Below are 25,278 nucleotides of genomic sequence, written 5' to 3'. Positions count from 1 at the left end.
GGGAGATGTAGTCGTTTAAGCAGACCTCTACCGTTTCTGACAACGACACAGACACTGCTCTAAAACTACAACTCTGTCATCTGTAACAGCGCCGACATTGCTTGCATCAGCTCTCGTGAAGTGGACAGCACTCGCCGGCAAAGTTACCACGAGTAGCCCCCTGTCTTGTGTTATAGTAAAAACACTGTCACTATTAAAGCCAGCCACCATTCCTAACATAGCGGAGTAGCTACAAACGACCAAATGAAGCTCTTCGTAAGTGAAGGCAACCCGCACTGCCTGAAGGTGTTAGCCGCGTTAGAAGTGACTGGAGTTCAGTGTGACGTTCAATATGTTAACCACGAAGGTAAGAAAGCATGGTTAGCTTTATTATGATATGTGGACCTAAATGTAATGACGACTAACGGCAGCTGTCGTTTGGCTAAATCATTATATGTAACGTTTGTTTTGCCAAGTTTGAGCTGAATATGTGCTGTAACTGACGGTTGCTACCATGGGATAGCATGCTAGCTGTAAGTGACAACTGCCTGTCAGTGTCAGTTACAGTGAATGAAGTGAACAGTCCACTTGTATCTGCGTCTGAGAAGCAGCTAGAAAAGTCTTTTTCTGCACGTCAATGCTTTGTTTGTCTTATTTTAGCAGTGTTTGATTGAACAGCTCCACGCAAACGTTGTTTTGTTTATTAATGGATAGCTACAGGTGTTGAGCCTCTACCTGTACAGACACACCTGGATACTTGATTTACTTGGACGTTTGTAAAGTTTCAGGGCTGTGTCATCGTTTGGTCCCCCCAATATCTTGATATGAACAAAAATGACAGTATTCTGGGGATGATAATTAGTGCTTTCAGCCCTTTTTTTTTTCTTTTTCTCAATTTCCAATACCAATCAAGTTAAAAAGAAATCTAGAAAACATATATTTGAACACCATCCTGTGTGATTACAAATTACCATTGTCAATGCGCTTGAGGTTTTTTTCATCCCACCAGATTCTGTCTGTCAGTGTTGTGGTAAACGGAAAATGTTTTACCAAAGCAACAGGACTAGCAGGAGTTCTGGTTCAATATCTGACCTGGCAAAACTATGTGGACAGTCAGCATGCACCCAAGAACAACCCTTGACACACCTCAACCCAAAAACCTGAAAACGTTTTTGAAAAAAAGGGTTGCTTATTATGTCATGTTTTAACTTGTATTGACTGAGACAAATGTCTGTATGAAAAGCTTGATATTGATTTAAACTAAATCACTCATCCCTCCATTAATAGTCTTGTGACTAATGTCTGACTCGCTGTTCTGATCTGTAGCTGACAATGTTTACAAAAGACAGGCTGTTCTATACAATAAGTCCACTCTAGGCTGTTAGCACAGTAGATGGCACATGATGTATTGTTTGAATTGACTACTGAAACAGAATACAGCTGGATCATATCATATGGGCTGTATACTTGTTTAGTTATTATTCCTGGAGACTTAGGTTATTTCTAACCAATTCATTGTCCAGTAGAACATCATCAAGCTGTGTAAAAGAATTAGACTCTAATTAAATCGTAATTCACCCTAGCCTCAGGCTTATGGCCTGATTGTCTCAGACATGTGAGAGATGCTTCACTCCCTGTCCCAGATGTGTGCTAGTCCTCCTTAGGAGCTGGATCACAGAGATGAATAACCAGGACCATCTGGCATGCAGCCACAGTGCATGAATTAATGGACTGTACCCAGAAATACACATACACTAACAGTACTGTGGTTGTAGTTGAAAAATCCTTTAAACAATAGCTGTTTTTTGTTATTTATCCATTGTTTTATACAAAGTTTGATATATTGCAATACATTTTGAAATATTAACTAAGGTAAATATCATTTAGAAAAAAAAAATGGAGGTGTTATTTTTGCTGTATTTATGCAGAATTAAAATTGTATTGAATCCTTGAGCCACCATAAAACCAGTAAATTGAACCATCAAAGTAGAAACATCTATAAAAAATGTAATCAGAATCCTCTCCTGTGGTGATCTGCCCTGACTTCTGATGAATTCCAGATTAAAAAGATCAAATCCTTGACCTTCAGTTTGACCTTTGTGTTCTTCATGGACCATTCAAGTAACTTTGCTGATAAATATTAAGGCTCAGAATGTGATCACAGGATTATCCTCGAAGCATTTGAATGTTATTACTTCTCCTTGAAGTTGCAATGTTGAATTCTCTCTCTTTAAAGTCAAAGCCATTAGAAAGAGGATTTACAGTTTGTATCAGAATCTACCACCCAGGTAAAAAATCCAGTCCAGTCCAGAAACATGCTCACAGACATAATAATCTTGTCTGCTGTATCTTATTTTATTCATAATTATCTAAACAAACTCACAATCTCTTTTTCTCTTTTGTTTTTTAGAGACAGTGGTGCCCTTCCTTAGCCGTCCAGCTTTGCCAGCCATGCTCCTGCCTAGTGGACTATACCTTTTCAGCGCAAATGCCATCTGCCAGTCAGTAGACTATATACATAGTCCTTTCTGCTTGGTCATTTATGAATGTCAGTGCCAATTAGGCATGAATGTGGATGCTGTTAATCACTGACTCTGTATAACTTTTCAGATATCCAAGATTCTTACCCTAATTTGTACCTAGCCATGCAAACAGCTTTGTCTTGAATTTTCCAGGTTTTATTGCTGAGCCCCCAAAATTTAATGGCAGCAGAAATTTTAATCTCAGAACCTAGGAAAATAAAAACAAAACTATCTGCATGGCTAGATACCATTAGAGTTTAAAGGAAAAAAAGATTGTTTTTTGTAATTTGTTACTTGGGAACACTAATTTCAACAGTTTTTTTCAGTTTCAATGGTAATTAAAATGGAAATTATAAAATTGCAATGATATGTACAGTGGGTACGGAAAGTATTCAGACCCCTTTAGCCATTTGCTAAAATCCAAAAAGTTCATTTTATTTCTCATTAATGTACACTCAGCAACCCATCTTGACAAAAAAAAACAGAAATGTAGAAATTTTTGCAAATTCATTAAAAAAGAAAAACTGAAATATCACATGGTCATAAGTATTCAGACCCTTTGCTGTGACACTCATATTTAACTCACATGCTGTCCATTTCTTCTGATCCTCCTTGAGATGGTTCTACTCCTTCATTGGAGTCCAGCTGTGTTTAATTAAACTGATTGGGCTTGATTAGGAAAAGCACACACCTGTCTATATAAGACCTTACAGCTCACAGTGCATGTCAGAGCAAATGAGAATCATGAGGTCGAAGGAACTGCCCAAGTAGTTCAGAGACGAAATTGTGGCAAGGCACAGATCTGGCCATGGTTACAAAAGAATTTCTGCATTTCTCACAGTGGCCTCCATAATCCTTAAATGGAAGAAGTTTGGGACGACCAGAACTCTTCCTAGACCTGGCCGTCCAGCCAAACCGAGCAATCGTGGGAGAAGAGCCTTGGTGAGAGAGGTAAAGAAGAACCCAAAGATCACTGTGGCTGAGCTCCAGAGATGCAGTAGGGAGATGGGAGAAAGTTCCACAAAGTCAACTATCACTGCAGCCCTCCACCAGTCGGGGCTTTATGGCAGAGTGGCCTGACGGAAGCCTCTCCTCAGTGCAAGACATATGAAAGCCCGCATAGAGTTTGCCAAAAAACACATGAAGGACTCCCAGACTATGAGAAATAAGATTCTCTGGTCTGATGAGACCAAGATTGAACTTTTCGGCGTTAATTCTAAGCGGTATGTGTGGAGAAAACCAGGCACTACTACCTGCCCAATACAATCCCAACAGTGAAACATGGTGGTGGCAGCATCATGCTATGCGGGTGTTTTTCAGCTGCAGGGACAGGACGACTGGTTGTAATTGGAGGAAAGATGAATGTGGCCAAGTACAGAGATATCCTGGAAGAAAATCTCTTCCAGAGTGCTCAGGACCTCAGACTGGGCCGAAGGTTCACCTTCCAACAAGACAATGACCCTAAGCACACAGCTAAAATAACAAAGGAGTGGCTTCGGAACAACTCTGTGACCATTCTTGACTGGCCCAGCCAGAGCCCTGACCTAAACCCAATTGAGCATCTCTGGAGAGACCTGAAAATGGCTGTCCACCAACGTTCACCATCCAACCTGACAGAATGGAGAGGATCTGCAAGGAAGAATGGCAGAGGATCCCCAAATCCAGGTGTGAAAAACTTGTTGCATCATTCCCAAGAAGACTCATGGCTGTACTAGCTCAAAAGGATGCTTCTACTCAATACTGAGCAAAGGGTCTGAATACTTATGACCATGTGATATTTCAGTTTTTCTTTTTTAATAAATTTGCAAAGATTTCTACAGTTCTGTTTTTTTCTGTCAAGATGTGGTGCTGAGTGTACATTAATGAGAAATAAAATGAACTTTTTTGATTTTAGCAAATGGCTGCAATGCAACAAAGAGTGAAAAATTTAAAGGGGTCTGAATACTTTCCGTACTCACTGTATATACCAGAAAGATATGGTAATGTGTTAGTTTTATTATACTAAGTTAATAATATAAACTAAAGCCTCACAGTAACGGACTGAAAGGTTGATATTTAAGATTTGTGTTACTGTGCATTGTAACTCATGAAGACGGAGCACATATGTTGAAGATACCTGTATTTCAGGTGTATTTGTTTAACACAAACTCCCATTGAATCTAAATGAGCTAAAACTGTTTGACAGGACCTTGTTCTTTTTTTTTCCACAACCTCAGATACTTGTTTGAAGTAAATGGACAAGAATCCAGTGAGCTTTGCAGTCAGTGGCTTGAATGGGAGGCCACAGATCTACAGGTAAACTCTACATAAAAATAACCTTCTCGTTTGCTTGAAATCTGCTGTACAAAACACCAAACCTCTTTTGAGATGCAAACTATTTTTAGTTCATGCATTTGTACAGTCTTTTGTATAGAATCCTCTTACTATGCTTCAGTGTGTCACCAAAGGGGACATAAATCCATGCAGCTAAATGACTAAAACTTACACTCTCAAAAGAACAATGAATAGAGACCAGTGTTAAGAAATCTATCTGTATGCTCAGTGTAGGGTTTAAGGAGGCATTTATTTAACCTTAGTCACACTTCTTTGGTTCACTGCTTGATCTAATGTCATTCGATCAATTGTAATTAACCTCTGTTTTGTCTTATTTGTGCAGCCTGCACTGCTGCTGGCTCTTCACATGGCAGTGCTGCAGGGAAAAGGTTCACAGGTGTCTAATGTCCTCCAGGGGCCACTAAACTACTTGGACCAAAGCTTGAGCAAAGGGAACACGCCATATTTAACAGGGGTACAGTATTAAAATCTCCTGTTCAGCTGTTGTATTTCACATTTTTCTACTGCCCATTTAGTTTCCATATACGCTCACTCAAACAAAGCCTTTTCCGTCGATTTAATATATGATCAAGTCAAAAGTTCATGATGCCTCTTTGAAAGCTCAGCTGAGCTTTACTGAGCGCCTCCTGAGTGCCACATCAGGCTCCTCCGGCAACATTTCTTTTTCTCCTCTTCTTTTTTTAACAGCTGATGCTGAGCTAGTGATGCTTTTTTAAGTTAAAAAGATTCATCTGGGGAGGAGGTCCCTTATGTTGCAGATGTGCCGGAGTGTGGGGGGGGTGTGGGTGGGTGGGTGTGTGTGTGTGTGTGTATTTGCAGCCCCTGTGGCAATAGGTCATCTACGTCTGTCATATATTTCATGTGTACAGAAATATGTTTTGTTAAGTCTCTTGGTGATATGCATGGCTTGGATGAGGAGCCCCTTGTTAAGCTAAAGTGTTAACCCTAACCCAAGCGTCACAGTGAGGCAGTTGCAACAGTGTATATATAATCCATATTTAGTAAGAGGCAAGCACAAAACCAATTCATGCTGAAAATATTCCTCCTCATGGTTGTTCTGTATATAGAAAGTCACGGGGTTGAATGGATCCCTCTTCTGCATTGTTTACAGCTTTCAAAATAACAGGCCTTTAGATTTTTGATGGGATGACTGAAAAGGACTTGCGACAAGTTCAGAAATAATGTTCATTAAACTGTGCTGTGTTTAGGAAGCCGTTTCAGTTGCTGATGTTGTTTTGTGGGCTGCGCTGTATCCTGTTTTATCTGACTCTTCACTAGCACTGGGTAAGTGGTCATAAACATTAAAACCGTTTGTTGTTGGCCATGCAGAAATTCTCCACCCATTAACTAATTGTTTCCTTTTTAATTTCCTCAACTTCCCCTCTATTTTCGTTTATCAATTTTATTTCCATTTTTACCTTCTTCCTTTATTTTATCTTCTCCTCCTCCTCTATGTTCAAACAATCCTCACTGTAACCCTTCCCTTATGCTTTTTTTCCCCTCCTTTATTCTCCCCTACCTTTTTCTGTGCCCTTTTTTCTTTTCACAGGTGAACACAAGTCTGTGAAGCCTTGGTTTGACCGTGTGGCTGCTATGCACAGTTGCCAGTCTGCTGTTCAGAAAGTGCTGCGGGGAAAAGGCCTGCAGGGCATGAAAAGCTACATGCAAAGGCAGCCTGCCCCTCAGAGCAGCCAGTGCAAAGACACACAGCCATGCAACAGCAACCCTGCTGAGGTATCTGCTAGATCATCGGGATAGCTATTAGACTTAAAGCATTCTTACTGAACAAAAATCATTCAGAGGTGGTATCTACATTTGTCCCTATGCCTCAGGGAACCCTGTGAGGTATCCAAGAAGATTTATTGTCTTTTTGTTTTCCTCAAGCTACAGATGCAAAAACAAAACACCTTACAAGACATGTATTATCACATTTTCCCATATTTTCAGTCTTTTTCTTCAGAGGAAGAAAGTTAAAGCATTCAAACAGTTGCAAGACTTGAATTCACCTCACTTGAACTAAGCAAGGTTCTTTTGTAGAGCAGATGCGATCTTCAGGTGAGACTTAACCTGGCTCTATTAAATCTAAATTAACACCTGTGTTGGGATATAGAACATGCAGCATGCAGAGGTTACATCACTATTTCTTTATCCTCCACTCTCCTTCTTGTGTAAGCATGGGAGGATTTGAACAGGTGTCAGTCAAATTTAGCAGCAGGTGTTATGGCTCCTTGTCAGAGGACGTGGGAGGATGTGTGGATCTCAGAGTGCCTTTGGGTTAAAGGTTGAGAGGTCAGGTGGGATTCATGGGGCATGTGTAACAATAAAACACACAATTCAAAAGAATTAAAAAATCTTCTTTTTGATCGGGTGGTTTAGTGAGAGAATGGTTCACTTGTAGTGTATTGGTCCTTTGATAGCTCATCATTGATTTGTGAGCCATAGCTGTTTTTGAAAGAGATATTATACCGTGAACACATTAACAAGTTTGTGTACGCCTTTTTTTTTTTGCTTTACTGTATCATGTTGAAATGGAGATCATTTTGATGTTATGGTCAATAATTGTTTTCAGTGGCAATACACTTTTGGGTTTGTTGATCAAACTGTGCAAGATTTGAAATGATTTTTAGAACATGGAGCCATCATTCAGACGTTTTATCACCCCTTAATTTTGGGCCATGTTGATAATCTTGCACAAAGTTAAATTAAACAGCAGGATTAAACTACATACATTTTAGGTAAATGTCTACTTGTGGAGATTACCAGCCTCACATGTTGGTTTCAGTTTAATTCCTTGTTAATGCGTCCTGTATATCCTCATATTTGTATAGTGTGAAGAGGGAGAGCGTGTGGTTTCAGAGGAGGAGATGGAGGCTGCTTTTCTCACCTGGAGCAAAGATTTGAATGGTGGCCCACTGGCTACAGAGAGACAACACCCTATGTAAGTAATTCAACGTGCCATTTCCCAATCTACACATTAAGCAGATACTTCCACTCAGAGTGATGTGCAGAGAGTGTGCGCTACATGTTGTAGTTTATGATGTTATAGAATGTCGTGGGAATCACATCACATAACACCACATCTATTTGAACCCGATTCAAATTCAGTTCTGTTTTCCTATCAGTTTGCCACAGGAGGGCAAGCGAAACATCCTGCTGACCAGTGCCTTGCCTTATGTCAACAACGTCCCCCACCTGGGTAACATCATTGGCTGTGTGCTCAGCGCTGACGTCTTCTCCAGGTAAGAATTTCTGTCTTTCCTTTGTACATATACAGTAGGTGCTAGAAACCTAGTGATAATTGTGAAGAATACATTGACTCATGCAGCAAACACATTTTTATATTCATATACCCAAAAACATACAGGCATGTGACTAATTGTAATGTATTTAACAGCCTTTGGAATATTACAAGTAAAGCTGTCCATCATACTCTTTCTCACTAACAGTTATCAATTATCTCATCTTCTACCTCAACTTAATCTGATTTCTTTCTTTTTTATTTCTTGATCCATTTCCTTAATTTTCTTTGCACTCATCATCTCTGTGTCTTTTGTCTTGTTCCACTTCCTCATTCTTTCCATCATCTTCTTCAAGGTATGGCCGTCTGCGAGGCTGGAACCTACTGTTTGTGTGCGGTACAGATGAGTACGGCACAGCTACGGAGAACAAGGCCAGAGAAGAGGGCCTGACACCGCAGCAGATCTGCGACAAGTATCACGCCATTCACTCCAGCATCTACAAGTGGTTCCAGATCGACTTTGACTTCTTCGGCAGAACCACCACTGAGAAGCAGACGGAGTAAGTGAAAGCAGGGAACGAGGCTGTGTTGGCCTGTTTGGGGCCAACAGTGGGTTTAATTCAATCTACTGATATGTGAGAAATTAAAGACAAGGTTTTTTCTTTCAAGAATAAAAGAGAAACAGCAGAGCTAAAGATATAGCTAAAGATATAGCTAAACACAGAGGTCTCCACTAATAATCACTTCATGATCCTTGTCTTCACTTGGCGTGGATGTGGTGGTTGGATGTTTCCATATGATTACCATACACTTACTATAAAATTACATAACATAGGATTACTATAATCTTGCTGTAGATGCGGGGGTGGACGTCTAGCCCTCACAACCATACATTCTGCTTTACTTAAACTCAGAGATTATTGAGTATTATTATGGAATGTATTACTTTTCAGAGATTTACCAAATAAATACAAGAAATCCTATTAAGTGTCTGGAAATACAATTGACACCGTCACTTATGAATTAGTCAAATATTGGTAAAAGACACATTAACTAAAACCAAGGGCTTTTGTGAACACAGTCAGATGAGGCTCCAGTTACTTTGTAATAGGTTGGTAATGTAATTTATTCAAGAAACTTTTCCAAACCTAACTTAAGTCAGATGAAAGGAGAGTAAATCTATAGTAAACTTATCAGTTTTATAATATGGATGAAGTAATCAAAGTCTAGAGATGAAAAAAAAAAAAATTCAATGTTATTGACATTGTTGCTCTTAGGAAGTATTGAAGTCAAGAAAGTAATGAAGTGGATATCATTTACAGTCAGTGAGCAGTGCAGTTCTCCTCACCATATGGATAAACTGTCAGATTATTGTTTGTTTTATATTGATATGCAAATAGAACATAGTAAGATGCCTTCTTATATGTTGAAATGGAAAAACAAAAGAGAGGCACTTTTCTTCAGTAAAAATTAGACTTAAATCCTTGAGCTTGGACACTGAAAAGGTTTACAAAGATCACAAAGCTGAAAACTCTTGTGTGGGGCCTTTGCTTTGATAGAGTGCAACATAAAAGGCACAAGCACCACGTTCTTTGAAAAATGAAAACAGCCCACAGATTAAAGACTTTTGACTTGATTCATGAAAAGTGCCTTGGATGTAAGGTTTTAGATTTACCAACCCAAAATCAAAATCAGAGATTACTTTCAGCTTTTAGTTTTTTTGTACCATTTTACTTCATATTTCCCTTAGTAAATCAATAACACACACTCTCTTCCCTTCAGGTGGAAGCAGCCCAGAATTGTTTAATAATGTCAGAAAGTAGTTCAAAAAAGTGTGAAATTTAATGTGTATTGAGCTAAAGAAATAAGATTAAGATACACGGAACAAAATGGCATCATCTAGTATGCAACGAACCAAAAATATATGTACATTTCTTTTTGGTTTTTATATATATATATATATGTACACACACACTCTCACAAGTTGAAAACAATACAGCTACACTGTTGTGGCTGGTAACATGCAATTGATGAGCCTAAAAATACACATAGAAAGTAAAAATTATTTAAAAAAAAAAAAAGATATCTCAGAGGGCCAAATATCAAATATTTGGAGTGGAGCTGTAGGATTTTGCAAGGTCCCATAAATTTAATATAAGTTTTCACATAGATTTCTTTCAAGAAAATCCATGACATGAACTGGGGAAAGTTCTGAATTCTAGGTGAGTTGACATGGAATGACCCACGGGGCAAAAGAGAAACATTTTTCTCTTGCATCACAGACACAACCCCTGAAGAATCTTTCAACCATCTTGTTCCTCCGTTATATTTTCAGGATAGCTCAAAATATTTTCTGGCGACTCCACAAGCATGAATTCCTGGTGGAAGACACGGTGGAGCAGCTGCGTTGTGAAAACTGTCAGCGTTTCCTGGCTGACCGCTTCGTAGAAGGCATCTGCCCTCACTGCAGCTACCCAGAAGCTCGTGGTGATCAGTGTGACAAGTGTGGGCGGCTCATCAATGCTGTGGAGCTCAGGGTGAGTTTGGTGGAGCAGACTGTACATCTGAAGTGATTATAGTGGGCAAGAAGGATTGTAGCCACTGACTATTAAGAGAATGATGGTGGTAGAAACTGAAATATCATTTTAATTTTTCCATGTTAATATATATCTAAAATGCAAAATGTGAATCTACAAACACAGAAACAGACCCATCATTTGCTATTCATATAGCATTGTGGTTGCACTGGAACTCTTGGAATTATTTGGACTTGCATGGAAGGAATTATTATACTCATCTAAATTGTAAATTCAGGAAAAAAGAAAATCAGGTTAAATTTTGCCTAATCAGTGTTGATCATTGTTGTACCCTCCAGGAACCCCAGTGTAAAGTCTGCAGGCAGACTCCAGTCATCCGCTCGTCCAAACATCTGTTCCTGGACCTGCCAAAGGTATGCTTTTCAAACTGCATTGTAATGGCTTTGGTTGTGCATTCCCCTGTTTAGACAGTATTTTTGATCACAGGGATGGAGACAGTAAGCCAGTTTAGTGAGAGTAAAGTAGCATTCAAACTCAGACAACTTGTGGAAGGCAGTTACCGCTGTGGTAATTTTATTATATAAACGGCTTTTCTCTCACTAGAGCTGTGGTTTGGAGTAAGACATGAGGATGCTTTTGACAGCATTTTCATTCTCTCCCTTTTTCCCATGTAGCTAGAAACTCAGTTGGAGCAGTGGCTGGATAAGTCGACCAGCACAGGAGACTGGACCGTAAATGCCAAACAGATCACTCGCTCCTGGCTGAGAGATGGTCTCAAACCTCGCTGCATCACCAGGGACCTGCAGTGGGGAACGCCAGTACCTCACCCTGACTTTAAAGAGAAGGTCTGGTATTGTCGTATAGAGTAAAAATACATTATTTTTCACAGTACAGGTGTTGCTGTTGGATTGCATTTGCTTGTTTTTAGTTTGCTATTTCTGCATGCTGTGGAAAAGATGCTCACACCACTTTAATGAACCATGAAGCCCTACTGCTCAGCTGTATTGCCTGCTGAGAAAATAATGAATGCAGACACTTAATATTTAAGGTCAGGCTCCTAATTAAACATTGAAAATGACTATGTACTTAATTAACTGTTTACAAATCCTGCAGTGAGTGATGATACTGCAGCCCTCTTTAATCTAATCTAATCTCTACACTGGGAGAAGTTTTAGGTCTGGCATGTCTGAACATGTTTGAACACTGACCATTTCTTTGAGTACACACGTCTGAAATGTTATCCCACACAGTATCTCATAAGGACATTTGATGTCAGACTTGTTATTGTAATCAGTGATTATATCCATGTCATTGTGCATCTTCTACAATTCAAAAAAAATTTGTCCTTTGTCACTCATGACTATTTCCACTTCTGCAGGTGTTCTATGTGTGGTTTGACGCCCCGATTGGTTATCTGTCCATAACCGCCAACTACACCGACAAATGGGAAAAGTGGTGGAAGAATCCTCAGCAGGTAGAAGCTCCCAGCCCACATCTCAAACACACAATGTCAGAATTTATGAGCCATATTGATGGACAAGCTTGGCACAGATTTGTTCCACTTTAAAACAACAGAATGGGTCTGATTGCTTTTTTCATTGCCCCATCTGGTCTTTTGCACTCTCTATCAGAACACAGTGTAATTCCCAACCCCATATAACCCGTATGTAAAACAGAGGACGACATAATCTCTTTGATTATGAATAAAATGCATATTTAGTTTTAGACATACAGTAGACTGGGTTGAAAGCAGTATACTGTAGGTCAGTGCAGTTCTTCTGGACTCCTCCCCTGTGATATAAATCTCAGCATGATCACTCTACCACAGGTTTTCTTGATTGTTGTCCTACATGATGCTGTAATCAGCTTCACTTCAAAAATTTGAACTATTTGACATTTTATGTGTATATGCGAGTTATCATATTTTAAGATTTCACACTCTGCTTCCCACACATACAGTAACAAACGTCAAGCTGGAAACGTGCTAGTTAGCTACTTATCACTTTGCTACACTTAATTTAACTGCACCTTGATTAAATAGACTTAAAACTTTCCAGATTAAAAAATTTTTACATATTTACTTCGTCTCACTGACTCATCTCATCTCTCCATCTAAAACCCCAGGATTGAGCAACTGTTAAGTGTGTGTGATAGCCTGTATTTGCAGTGAGTGAGTGAGAGAGAGAGTGAGATGGGGGTTGGGGGTTGGGGGATGGGGAGAGCTGATAAGTCCTCTTTGAACTGGATGATCTCATGATGATCTAATATGATGTCATCCTCACTGTGCATTGTTGTGTCTCTGCCACCAGGTGGAGCTGTATAACTTCATGGCCAAAGACAATGTGCCATTCCACAGTGTGGTGTTCCCCTGCTCCCTACTGGGAGCTCAAGACAACTACACTCTAGTCAACCACCTCGTTGCCACTGGTAATCACTTATTTCAGCTGACTGATTTCAGCAGTTGATTCATTATTTATATTTTGTATTACTAGATTGATATTGGGATTCACAACAGATCTTCAAATGGTTTTAAAAACACCATAAAGGCACATTCACTCTGTTTTGTAGTTATACAACACAGAAATCATGATTGATCACATTTACTGTTAATTAAGGTTCAGCTTTGACAGTAGCTTATGCTCTGACTTCCTCACAGAATATCTCAATTACGAGGACACTAAGTTCTCCAAGAGCCGTGGTGTTGGTGTGTTTGGAGATATGGCAAAAGACACAGGGATCCCAGCTGATGTCTGGCGGTTCTACCTGCTGTATGTGCGTCCAGAGGGACAGGATTCAGCCTTTTCCTGGGCTGACATGGCTCTGAAGAACAACTCTGAGCTGCTCAACAACTTGGGCAACTTCATCAACAGGTTGGTAATAGTCATATGTTTTGAAATGAATTCCTGCTTCCTACATGTGATTAGGAAATATTAGAATTTATTTTGTCAGAGAGAAACCTACTTTCCCTAGTGACCCTGACCAGGTAACCTGCACCATTCTCCTTTAGCTTGTTTACCACAAATGATACTTGTTCCACGACTTTGTGTTCTGTGCTGCTGTTTCTTTCTATATTAATTGTTTTGATCAGTTCAGATCAGTCACCAGTCAAATAAAAAGTGGAGCAACGCACCTCAAGTTGCTCACATTTTTTACATAAGTTTCACTCAAAAAGTAAATGTGCAGCAAAACTGTCATCCGGTCCAATTACTAAGTTTTCAGATTGTTGTACTCATAAAAAAAAAAAAAAGTCTGTTAGAGCAGTAACTATTACAAGAGGTTCACCCTAGTTTTCTAAATTTGTTTGGGATGGCGTAATTTAGCCCCAATTTCATTGCCTCAAATGATTTTTAAAAGATCAGGGTTAAATCCCACATCAAAGATTTTTCTCAGCAGCTTTTTTTCAAAGTACCTTGATCTTCAAAATTGGTCTCGGGCAGCAGCGTTGATGCCTAATTGGTTCAAAAATATCTTGTAGATTGCATCCAGCCTAAGGTGTTGGAGGTAGAAAAGTATTCTGCTGCAGAAAAGAAATTCTGTCCTTGCCTGGATCCAGTCACTAAATCACTACATCGTTAGCGACAGTGTGTCCATCTTACTCCCTGCTTCTTCAAATTCATAAACAATCCTGGGCTGTGGTGTTCCAGCTAATGGCTGGACATTTTGTGGACAATGTGACAAACAATCTGGCTGGCAAACTGAAACGATTAAAACTTTACTTAACATTTACCAGCAGCAAACATTATTTTATTGATTAAGAGGATTCGGTCATTTTAACTGTAAGAATATTGTTCTTTATTTTTCCAGGATGGAAAAAAACCTCAGGGCTTAGCAGGTTGACTAATTAAAAGACTAAAACAAATTAAAAATGCAGGTCACACAAAGTTCATGCTCAGATGTCAAAATCACAGTTCATTGTAAATTTGACTGTCATGTGAAAGCATTTTGGTCTAGCAAACCTTCCTCAGAGCCTGAGAGAAGTGTAAAATATAGAGCAGTTTGTTGCATCAGACATGATAAAAAAAACTTTCTCACTACAAACATCCTCCTGATGTACACATAAAACTCATTTCAAAAATTCCTGGCTCCAGACACGGCTACAATTTAGAGGCAATATAGGAGATGTGAGGAGGCTCAATGCAGTACACTGTTGTTAGTTTACACTAGCAGAACACTGTATTACATCTGACAACAAAATCTATAATTTATAAACAATTAGCAAGTCAAGTAACATACCCTTCCCTCGTTTTGCTCTCTCTCGCTCTCTCTCTCCCTGATTCTGTTGCTGCCTTTCGCTCACTGTTCACACATTTTTCCTTTTTCCCTGACCCCCCCCCCCCTTTTTTTTTTCTTTTTTTTTTTTTTTTAAATCTGCTTTATTCAAACCCCCCCCTCTCTCCTCCAGAGCTGGCATGTTTGTCACCAAGTTCTTTGAGGGTTGTGTGCCTGCGATGGAGCTACAGCAGGAAGATAAGAAGCTCCTGGCTTTGGTGGGCTGGGAGCTGCAGCAGTACATCCAGCTCATGGACAAAGTCAAGTAAGACCAGTCGAATCACATGTGTGTCAAAAGCAATGAGAGAGGGATGATGTTGGGATTTAGAGGGAAATTTATCAATCTAGTTGAAATGACTTTTAAGAAGTAAAATTCTGTTTGTCTTCAATTAGTTATATTCAGTGATTTGAAACTATTAAAATGATCAAAAATTGGCAGTTTTATTGTACTAGTTTTAAAGTGTCAGTCGATCATCTTAAAATGTATCTCTACACTAAAGGTAAAATATGATTGGATAAACCCATATTTGTACTTACACTTAATTACAACTGAATTCTGTACCATGCATTTGGTTCGCACAACTACCTTAAATCAAGATTAACAGCTGCTGTCATCGTCCTACTAATGTTCCACCAGAATCCGTGATGCTCTGAAACACATCCTGAACATCTCTCGCCATGGCAACCAGTACATTCAGGTCAATGAACCCTGGAAAAAGATCAAGGGGGGAGACACAGAAAGGTGAGATGGCCTTGACCAGTAAACTCAATCTCTGTCTGTCTACATGGTAGATGGATCTCAGTGTTGCTCTTTGTTAGCCGTGTGTGTGTGAATTATCATTCTACATTAAAGGAGAGATTAGCCACATACCTTTTGAAAGATTACTCATTCATTCACGATCATGTATCTTTGAACACGGGAAAATTAAATTTGACCTTGCAGAGACTGAAATAAGATCAGTTTTTAGAAGAGCGAAATATTTATATATAATATCAGCAATTAAAATCTTTGTCCATTATCAGGATAATTTAAAGATTTAAACTCATGATTGGTTCAACTGACTGACTGATGCTTTTCTTTTTGCCCCCTTCAGGCAGCGTGCGGGCACCGTGACTGGTGTCTCTGTGAATATCGCCTGCTTGCTGTCAGTGATGCTGTTGCCTTACATGCCAACGGTCAGCCAGACCATCAGGGATCAACTCAACGCCCCTCAGTCATGCATCAATACCATGTTGCAAGGGACTGGCACCTTTGTTTGTACTCTGAGAGCGGGCCACCGCATTGGCACTGTGAGTACGACCTGAAAAAGTAGACACAGTTCATACATGCGCAGACACACAAAACCGTGTAACGTCCGGTATGTTGACACTGGGTGATACAATGAGGATGCAACAGTCTGGTCAATATTTCAGTACTCTGGAGGACATTGTAGTCGTGTGAACACACATACACACACGTAAGAATAATAGTGTTTCTAGGCCTCAGCCTTCGAACACCAAGTTTCTCTCAGGCCACTTGTCCCTTCAGGCTTAATTGTGGTGGCCTTTGTCTGTAGCAGGCTGCCAATGCTACATTCAGTCTCCAAGGCTATCGTGATTCGTGACCGAGGTCTCCAGACAAGGAGCAGCAAACTAATGTCACAATAAAGACTACACAATGCTTATATGCACATAACCTCTCTGACAAACCGCATCCTTTATCATCAGTGTAATCCTGCATTGGAGATCCTGATCGAAACTGCAAATTTCTCATACATAGTTATCTACTTACTTACTTGCATAATCCTCTTTGTTCAAAGATGAGCGCTGAGCCTCCCATGTTAAATTTTCCAGCTGCGCCGGCCTTGGGCTGGATCCACAATTGCAAATTTTTTTAAATATTCGTGCATATATTTTTTTGAATTTCTACCTTTTATTCCCCCTGCCTACCTGTTTTACTCCAAGGTTAGTCCGTTGTTCCAGAAGCTGGAGGTGGACCAGATTGAAGCTTTGAAGAAAAGATTTGGTGGACAGCAGGTATTTGATGTTTATGATGCCTAATGGTCTGTGCATTCAGTCAGGTCTTGTAGTAATATAGGTTGACTATTTATGAATAATGAAATAAGAATGAATTGATAATGTATAACCGTTCAGAGGCCTCTGTGAGACTGTCGTCAGGATAATTTGTACTTAATTTGAGTAACTGCCTTTTGAAACATGACACGACCAAACACACTATAAATGTTTAAATTGTGTATCAAGGATCCATCATATAGATAAAAATAATTCCTCTCTAAACCTTCTTCTCAACCGCCTGCCTCTAGCCTGAAGATGAACCACCTAAAAAAAAGGTATTGAGCGGTATTTGCTTGTGTTCGAGTCCACAGCAGTGCCGCTGTGTCAAACCACACGCCTTCACTAACACTAGCAGCTCATCTAATGTCCTCTTGTTTTGAATTTTTACTCATCTCTGTGTGTCCAGTGTGATTCACTGTCCATTCACACATCGTGACTCATAAAATCCCATAGACATTTTGAGTAATGAGTGTTATTGTCTGAAATGAGGTAAGAAATTTCTTGAAATAATAACCATCAAATCGCCTCAGACTCAAACATCTTCATGTGTCTGTTTCCACCCTCAGACGACAGCTCAGAGCGCTGCCAGCGCTCAGCCTGCCGCTGTGCCAGCTCCTGCTGCTCCTGCTGCTGAGGTGCTGACGGTGAACGGAGTGGACCCAGAAAAAGCCAAGCAGCTCACTCAGGCTGTGGCTGAGCAGGTGAGATCGTTGGTTGGTGGAAACACATTGTTGATCTGTCAACTGCAAACCTAATTCTTACATATTAAGTTATTTTGGAATCAATAATCTGTTATTAGAACAATATTGTATTGTAAATTGCATTGTTTTTTATCAAATCGTCATTTTCATAACTGGATAACAAAGCGGATGCCATTTTCCGTGATGAACGAAAAAGTCTCCGAAAATCAAATCACGCACGCAACAAACAGCCACAGAAATAAATAACGGCTAATTTTATAAGATACATTTATTCTGTATTTTATTTTGTAATTGTAATGCGTACATTTGTAATTTATGAATCAAAATGAAAATTGTTTTCTACAAATTTTAATCTTTGGATTTTACTTTATACTTTTCTACTATAAATACAGCGTTGAAATATTTGGGAAGACGATGGTTAACTCTCAATATTTCCAAACCCAGACGATGCGTGTAATTCTAAACTCACAAATTTCTGCTTTAAATAACTGTTTACTACTTGACGGTGTCGAATCTCTGTTTATCCAAATAAGAGGAAGTATTTAATTGAATCAGATTTAGGTGTGACAAATCAATTACACTCTGTTTTCTTTATCACAGGGGGACAAGGTGCGAGCACTCAAAACCCAGAAGGCAGAGAAGGCTGTGATCACAGCAGAGGTGGCCAAACTATTGGACCTAAAGAAACAACTGGCTGTGGCTGAGGGGAAGAACCCTGAGCCTGCACCTCAGAAGAGCAAGAAGAAGTGAGACAGGAAAAAAAACGGAAAATAAAATGATGGAGATTAGTCAGAGGAAGGGAAGAATAGAATGGTTTGAGGTATGATAGTGGAGAATGGGAACAAGATGTACACTAAGAGAGATGAGGGTATTAGCTTAAGGCAAAGCCGTGACAGGATCTAAGACAATGTGGTATTGGCACTGAGGACTAATGAAATGCTGGATAGGCCGATGGGGAAATGAAAACACACAAAGAGAGAGTCAAATGAATACAGCTACAGAATGGAGGGATTTTTCCAAATCCCTACACCAAAAGAAACTGATTTTATACTCTCCCTGTGATAAAGTCAGCATACGATATTAGCATTGGAAGGTGTGTTGCGCATTTAAAGATGTTTTTTTTTTTATATATATATCCTCTGGAAAATTGTTTTGTTTTTTTTTCCCCTTTTTTTTGCCATTTGCTACAAATACCCTTTTTGGATCCAGAAAATAAATTAAGTTCAGCCAAAATATGTCTGTACTCTCCCCTCCCCCTTTCTCAATTACCTCAGTTTACACCATTTTCCCCCAAAACAACCAGTCATATACAGGTCATTAACAAGGTAAACAAATAAATATAACATGACACAAAAAAATTGCACAATTTTTTTTCTTTTATTGCAAATTTTGGATTACAATGAAGGATAAAATAAACGGTATGGTAAAATACATGTATTTGATGCCATCAGTGATAAAAAGCCATGCATATTATTCTACGATTAACAATTTATTTGACTACAATGAGAAAATAACAGTGACTATGTTGGCATATTACAGTACAAGCCGTTACAGTACAATTGTATATATTACAGCGTTGTATAAAAATAGTAAATCAGGGTAGAACTTAATAATTCTACCAAAATTCCCATATTGATAGAAAAGGTCAGCTTAGAAAGTATAGCCGGGCTCTACTTGCTTTATCTAAATACACACACACAAGCCATGGGTTAAAAAAGTAAGAAAGAGTCTGAATTCTCTCCCAAAAAAACAAAAACAAAAAAAAACATTCTCTCATTCTCACACTGCACTGGGCACTTTCAAACTTTTCCTGAGCTCCTAAACTCTCCACAAATTGGGGCAAATAATCTCTGCTAGCCAGATTGCAGCCCTTAAAGTAGGAGTTACAATTTATTGCAAAATGGTGGGAACGTATGACGATGAAATGCACTCTCTGAATTAAGTTCCTTTCTGTCCTACATACAAATCATCAAATGCGCATAACTGTTATTTCTACCATTCTATGTGATGAAACTTAGTATTAGGCATTCTTAAAAATGACAAACATTCATCAGAACCACTGCATGATTTTCACTTAGAGCTGTCTGTTCTTCCTTTTCCTTTATACATGCTGTGTCTTTTTATTTGCCGCAATGCTGTTGCAGCCCTTTCTCTCTGTGCCTTTTCTTGTTTTGACTTTCATTGCTTTCCTTCTTCTTGCATTCTTCAGCTCTCTCTTTCAAAAATCCTCTCTTATAAAATTATATCTTTGGTTTCCATCCTTTTCTGTCTAAGAGGCATTTCATGTGACTACCATGTTACACCTTTCCCCACCACTGCTTATTCCAATTCTGTAGGACCTGTCATCTTTTATTCCTCATCCTCATTTCCTGGTGTTGACTAGTCTCTCTATCAGGGCTCTACGTGTCCTCTGTACCTCCTCTCCAAGCCTTTCAATCTCCGCTTTCAAGCGCTCGTTCTGCTCCGTCAGTTCCTGTACCTTCCTCTCGTTCTCTTGTTCTCTTTCTTTGCGACTCTTTTTGGCAGATGAGTAAGATGAGGATGTGCGCTGTGTGGAGGAGGCGAAAGAGGACAAGGCACCATTGGTCCTCTCGCTGGTGGTCCTCTTGCGTTTTCCCAGGCGGGAGGATGGGTAGACAGAGGGAGAAGAGACAGGTGAGGAGGGGGAGGAACAATTCTGAGACGGCGACTGGGAGGCAGAGGAGGAGCAGGATGGAGAATCGGGGACACAGGGCAGTTCCTCCTCACTGGCTGAAGGAGATGCAGGATGGACATTATTAGCCTGGTGGTGTTGATGGTGGTGGTAATAATAGCCACCACTGATCACGGCTCCGCTTGCATCCACCATTCCAACTCCTCCTTCACTCAGCAACTCAAAGAACTCTGGAGGCAGCAGATCACTGCCACCTCCTGCCGAACTATCTCCACTTCTCCCACTCTCAGCATCCGCCCGCCGCTCTTCTGCAACAGCTGGACTCATGCAGGAGGAGGAAGAGGAGGAGGATGATGATGAGGTGTGATGCAGAGGCTGGGTGTTGTGGATCTCCTCTGTTGCCCTCTGGACACCTTCGCCCCACGTCTGGCTTCCGTCCGTCAGCCATGTCAGAGAACAACTCTCCAGAACATCCAGAAACTCCGGCTCCTTCTATAAAAACACAAAGCGGAACACACAATTCACAAAGCTGTCAGAACATGTCAAATACTCCAGTACAAATAAATTTCACATCACCTAGCATGTGAATTGATTTTTTGCAAAACAGTAAAACTTAAACAAAAACATGATGCGCGAAAACACTCACACTCATCGTGGGTGTGAAAGCCATTTCGCTCTTCAAGCTACTGACCTCGGTGCATGTGGGGGCACGTGCCAGTTTTGCCCCTCCCGTGTCGGAGCCCAGAATATCCTGCAGGTCCTCATACCACGCCTCCAACTCTGCACCACACAACGGCCCCACGCCAGGGGGGTACGGCGGGGGCAGGTGTAGCCACTCGGCAGTCATCTCGCCAATCAGTCGCAACGCACAGATACTCGGCCACACGGTTCACACTGGACCTGAGGGGGGCACCCGTCAGACACAGGAGGGTTGGGAAAAGGAGAAAGATGACAGAGAAGAGGGCAGAGCAAATACACGTTAGATGACTGACACATCACAGTAACTCCGCCTTGTTCATTTTATTCGTCACTGCTCTGCAAACGGTTATGGTTTAAAGGTATGCAGGGATGAAGGATCGTGCGTGTGTATCATTACTGAGAATGCTGCAAGAAGCTTTTATCCGTCTAATTATTTACTCCATGATAAAACAAAACTAGACCAATGTACACTACATTGTGTAATCCACTTAACTGTGAAATGGAATAACAGTGACACTGAGTGAGTAAATTACTGTACTGCACCAAAATTGCTGATATTGGAATTTGACTAAGATGTTTAAAAATTTGAATAACTCAGTTTCCAGAACAGTTGACAATAAAATGAACAAATTGACTGAATCAAAATCTTAACGTCACAAACACACAGCACTCAGAATGTCAAATATTAGAAAACCAATTTACCTTTAGAAAGTCTCTGTTAATCAAGTATGCCAATTTGTTGGAGATAGCTTGTCCCAACAATTCTGAAAGAAAAAAAAAAAAAAGTAGTTGATAGGTTAGTCTTAAAAATGTGAAAAAAATTTGCTGAGATTTCAGAATCAAGATGATGATTTGCACAAACACAGAGCATGCTTAGTTTAGAAACAAAAGGCACCTGGAATGAAACTGCTTTGGAAAATAATTGAAAATTAAAATAATGATAAAACAACAAATAAAGTCAGTAATTGTTAAAATGCTTCAATAAGGATGGGGAATAAAATTCCTGTCACTTGATTCTTGTAAACAAAGACCAAAATGTTCTCTACTGCGCCCCCTGCTTTCTCTGCTCCTCAAAACACGTTGGGATCGATAAACAAGTGGTTAAAAACGACGAGTAAATCCTAATATTGATCTCTCCAAGTCTGACAGGCGCATCTGCTGCTCTTTTTTTTTCCTTTCTTTTTTTTTCTTTTTTTTTTTTAATTGCTTAAACCTGTTCAAAACAAAAATTACTAGACAAAAGCCATCATATTTACAATAATAACTGTAGACAAACCTTGTAGCTGAAACATTTCATATAAATAAGGATTTCCGCTTTACCCTTCTAATGTTGAAAAAATTAAAAGAACATCCTTGCATAGGTGTAGGTTTGCAGTGATGTTAATTAATACGTTACAAAGTGATAATAAAAAAAAAGAAATTCTCCTGTAACTTACTATCAAATGTTAAACTTCCCGTGTGTGAGCGACCATACAGGCACTAAAACTTTGGTTTAGTAAATATGTACATATTATTAATTTTATTGGGCAATTATGTTAAATTCAGAATATATATTTTCTCTTTTTTTTTTTTAGTGGGGCTACATGTCCACTCTAAGCCAAGACAATTACGTCATGGAAATGTAAGTCCAGCAGGAAGACTGGGCGAAACAAAAGGAAACGACACAGAAAAGAAAATAGTGGGTTGGGAGGAAAAAAGTCAAAAATAATATAAACGTCTATTCAATCAGTGGTAAACATTTACTCCAAATGGATTTGTGTTAAAGTGTGAAAAACAAATACAGCTGTCAAAAATATAAGCCTTTCAGTTTCGAGTCAACAGCCCCACCAATTCACTGTCAGACGTCACACACACACACACACACACACACACACACACACGGAGTAGAATAAAATCTGTTATGAATGTTCACGTGAAATGACACCGAAAAACATTAGAACTGGAAGTCGTAGCTGCAAAATTAATAAAATTATTTTAAAACGTGTGGCACTCTCCCGTAGTCAAAACCTCAAAACTTGCTAGCTGTACGTCCGCTTAACAACTTGGCAAACGAAGCAGACAACACATAAAAACAACTCAATGTAAATTGTGATTGATTAAGACAACTGTTATTCTAAAAATGGCACTGGGATATCTGCCAAAAACATGCACTTTTTTCTTTCCAGTACACCACAGCACTTCCAAGTTAACTACCCGTTACTCTGTGAAACACCGAAAAACATCGACTAACTACCAATCAAAATTATTAACACGAATCTTAACTTACCCTTTTTCTTTTATTCGCTCGCCTTCTCGACTGTCTTGAACTCGAATGTGGATAGTTTAGTAAAAATTGGCGATAGCTCATGTTAACCATTGTTCAGTCTTGACGTCTGAATGTGATTTTTCGGAAACTCCCGGCGGTGTTTATATTGAGGGAGCGGCCAACCGAACTATGCATGGGAAGGTAGATTCGTTACAACCTAACGCAAAGGGTGAACACTGACGTCCCAAGCGTCCAATCAGGAGAGCGGAGTTAAGATCTTCTCCTTGGCGACATCCAATGGAGTGACCCGAAATCAGTACTGAGGCGGGTATGTCTGGTGTCGTTTCAGCTGGTTGTTCTCACTCTAGCCTGTATAGTTTGTACGAGCAGCAATTGTGATGCAGTCATAAGACGGCCAGGACGAATTTGGGGCGTATGGGAGTCACATGAAAGGAATGATGCAATGCTTGGCAACCAATTTCTAGCTGGGGATAACACCAGCAGAATCAGAACATGTTTTATTAAACAGTGTTGGCTCTAACAAAAATCTAAAAATATACATATATGCATGGATGGATATCTAATGTCGAAGAATTGTTTGTTTCCGGAACACAAAGGCTGAATCGATTTTCTCATGAATTGTTTTATTATGATTTAAAAAAAAAAAAAAAAAAAAAAAAAAAAAAAGTCTCATGTATCCATTTACCGCTTACTTACTCATGACGTTTTTATTAAATGTGTTGCCAGCCGCTTGTTTTCACCTGATTTTGGATTACAGGTGCCTGTCTAAAGTTGGTCGGTAGCACCTGACATTACACACCTCCTTTACCTGTAAATAATCCACGAGGAAAAACACCAGTAACCGACTCGTAGCGACTCTTTTCCACTGGGGTGGTGCGCTTGTGTGGGACAGATGTCTTTTGATTGTCAGGTATTTGGAATATGCCACACACTTTAAGAACACAGGCACAGTGGTGTCACATTCTCAGTCATTTCATACCGCGCGCTCTGCTGCAGCTCCGCGAGATATCAAAACACGCCCGGCCGGCGGAGCGTCTGTGGTGGTGCTGGGTGGGATCCAGCAGCAGACTGCCCCCCACCCCCCTCCCTTCTTTTTGATGTCCGGTTATATTTTCAGAGGTTAATGATGAAATTCATTAGTCCGCGATAAAAAAAAAAAACAACTTTTATTCAATATTATTGCCTCTGATAGGTCTATATCTTTCTTAATTTATCAGTAACTACTGACTTATTTGGCTTTTTATCACTGCAAATCACTGTAATACAAGGGTGAATGAATCTTACAAAAACAATATAGGCTGACACATCACACCAAAACAATAATTTCATAGGCAGATAAGCACACAAAAAACACCGGTAAGCAGACACAATATGCACTTGGCGTTTATAAGATATATAGATATAAAATAGCTATATAGCTATAGAAAATTGAAATGTTAGTTTCAAAATAACGTAATTGGCACTTATTGGCCAACTTTAGTCCTCATTGTGTCACATTTGCCGATATAAATATCCTATGATTAACTATAGAGTCAAAATAAATTCACCATTTACACAGTTCACACTAACATTATAGATTTGTGACACCACAGAATCAATGTAGTCACTAATGAGTATCATAGTGTTTACAGATATAAGGTGATAAAAACAATCACTAATCGGTCCCGGTTGAAACGTTAGTTTTACCATAGAAGCAGCACTTATAGACCTACTGTGTCCCTATAACGTCACATTGCTGATATAAAGGATAATATTGTCATAAATGCACTATTCAGAAAGCTCACACGAACGATATAGTTTTGTGACACCACAGAATTGATTAAAGTCTAAATAAATTTACATTGAGGACCACACACAATTACTCTTGTTAATAAAAATATAGGCTTTGTGATGTAATATGAGATTAAAACCATTAAATTCAACAAAGTCACCCTCTCAAACACAGAAGGAGCCATACAGTAGGCCTACATGTTATCCTAGGATAGTTATAGTGTTGGATCACGAAGGTAAACAACAGCAGCGCCC

General features: G+C 39.5%; 2 protein-coding genes across 4 annotated transcripts; one reads left to right on the top strand and one right to left on the bottom strand.

Annotated features, from left to right (window-relative positions):
* The first annotated feature begins 88 nt into the window (after positions 1–88).
* On the top strand, positions 89–19,068 carry mars1 (methionyl-tRNA synthetase 1). 3 transcript variants are annotated; one of them, XM_056395423.1, is made up of 22 exons: positions 89–346; positions 2,390–2,480; positions 4,718–4,796; positions 5,158–5,289; positions 6,044–6,119; positions 6,385–6,569; positions 7,664–7,773; positions 7,958–8,074; positions 8,430–8,633; positions 10,409–10,610; positions 10,949–11,023; positions 11,285–11,455; positions 11,989–12,084; positions 12,920–13,037; positions 13,267–13,480; positions 15,013–15,144; positions 15,517–15,621; positions 15,974–16,169; positions 16,824–16,895; positions 17,183–17,209; positions 17,501–17,635; positions 18,236–19,068. In XM_056395423.1, the coding sequence occupies exons 1-22, from the start codon at positions 244–246 to the stop codon at positions 18,383–18,385; spliced, it is 2,790 nt and encodes a 929-aa protein (XP_056251398.1). In that variant the 5' UTR covers positions 89–243; the 3' UTR covers positions 18,386–19,068. The 3 variants fall into 3 exon arrangements, with proteins under 3 accessions (XP_056251398.1, XP_056251406.1, XP_056251416.1); XM_056395431.1 differs by lacking the exon at positions 17,183–17,209; XM_056395441.1 differs by lacking the exons at positions 89–346; positions 2,390–2,480 and adding an exon at positions 3,779–4,166.
* ddit3 (DNA-damage-inducible transcript 3) lies at positions 18,994–23,410 on the bottom strand. The gene is made up of 4 exons (XM_056395458.1): positions 23,254–23,410; positions 21,690–21,751; positions 20,980–21,188; positions 18,994–20,780 (listed from the first exon to the last, which is right to left on the bottom strand). Exons 3-4 carry the CDS (start codon positions 21,133–21,135, stop codon positions 19,998–20,000), a joined length of 939 nt encoding a protein of 312 aa, XP_056251433.1. The 5' UTR covers positions 21,136–21,188; positions 21,690–21,751; positions 23,254–23,410; the 3' UTR covers positions 18,994–19,997.
* Between the last annotated feature and the right edge of the window lie 1,868 nt (positions 23,411–25,278).

The sequence above is a fragment of the Seriola aureovittata genome, chromosome 2 (assembly GCF_021018895.1).
Source record: "Seriola aureovittata isolate HTS-2021-v1 ecotype China chromosome 2, ASM2101889v1, whole genome shotgun sequence".
Classification (NCBI taxonomy): domain Eukaryota; kingdom Metazoa; phylum Chordata; class Actinopteri; order Carangiformes; family Carangidae; genus Seriola; species Seriola aureovittata.
The sequence above is the reverse complement of the archived record's forward strand: the minus strand, read 5'-3'. Positions and strand labels throughout refer to the sequence as shown.

Coding starts and splice junctions, on each gene's coding strand:
- ddit3 (XM_056395458.1), bottom strand. CDS start 21,135: ATGACTGCCGAGTGGCTACACCTGCCCCCGCCGTACCCCCCTGGCGTG. Junction 20,781..20,979: donor GTGCCCCCACATGCACCGAG/GTCAGTAGCTTG, acceptor GTGTTTTTATAG/AAGGAGCCGGAGTTTCTGGA.
- mars1 (XM_056395423.1), top strand. CDS start 244: ATGAAGCTCTTCGTAAGTGAAGGCAACCCGCACTGCCTGAAGGTGTTA. Junction 10,611..10,948: donor TCAATGCTGTGGAGCTCAGG/GTGAGTTTGGTG, acceptor TGTACCCTCCAG/GAACCCCAGTGTAAAGTCTG. Junction 17,636..18,235: donor CTCAGGCTGTGGCTGAGCAG/GTGAGATCGTTG, acceptor TCTTTATCACAG/GGGGACAAGGTGCGAGCACT.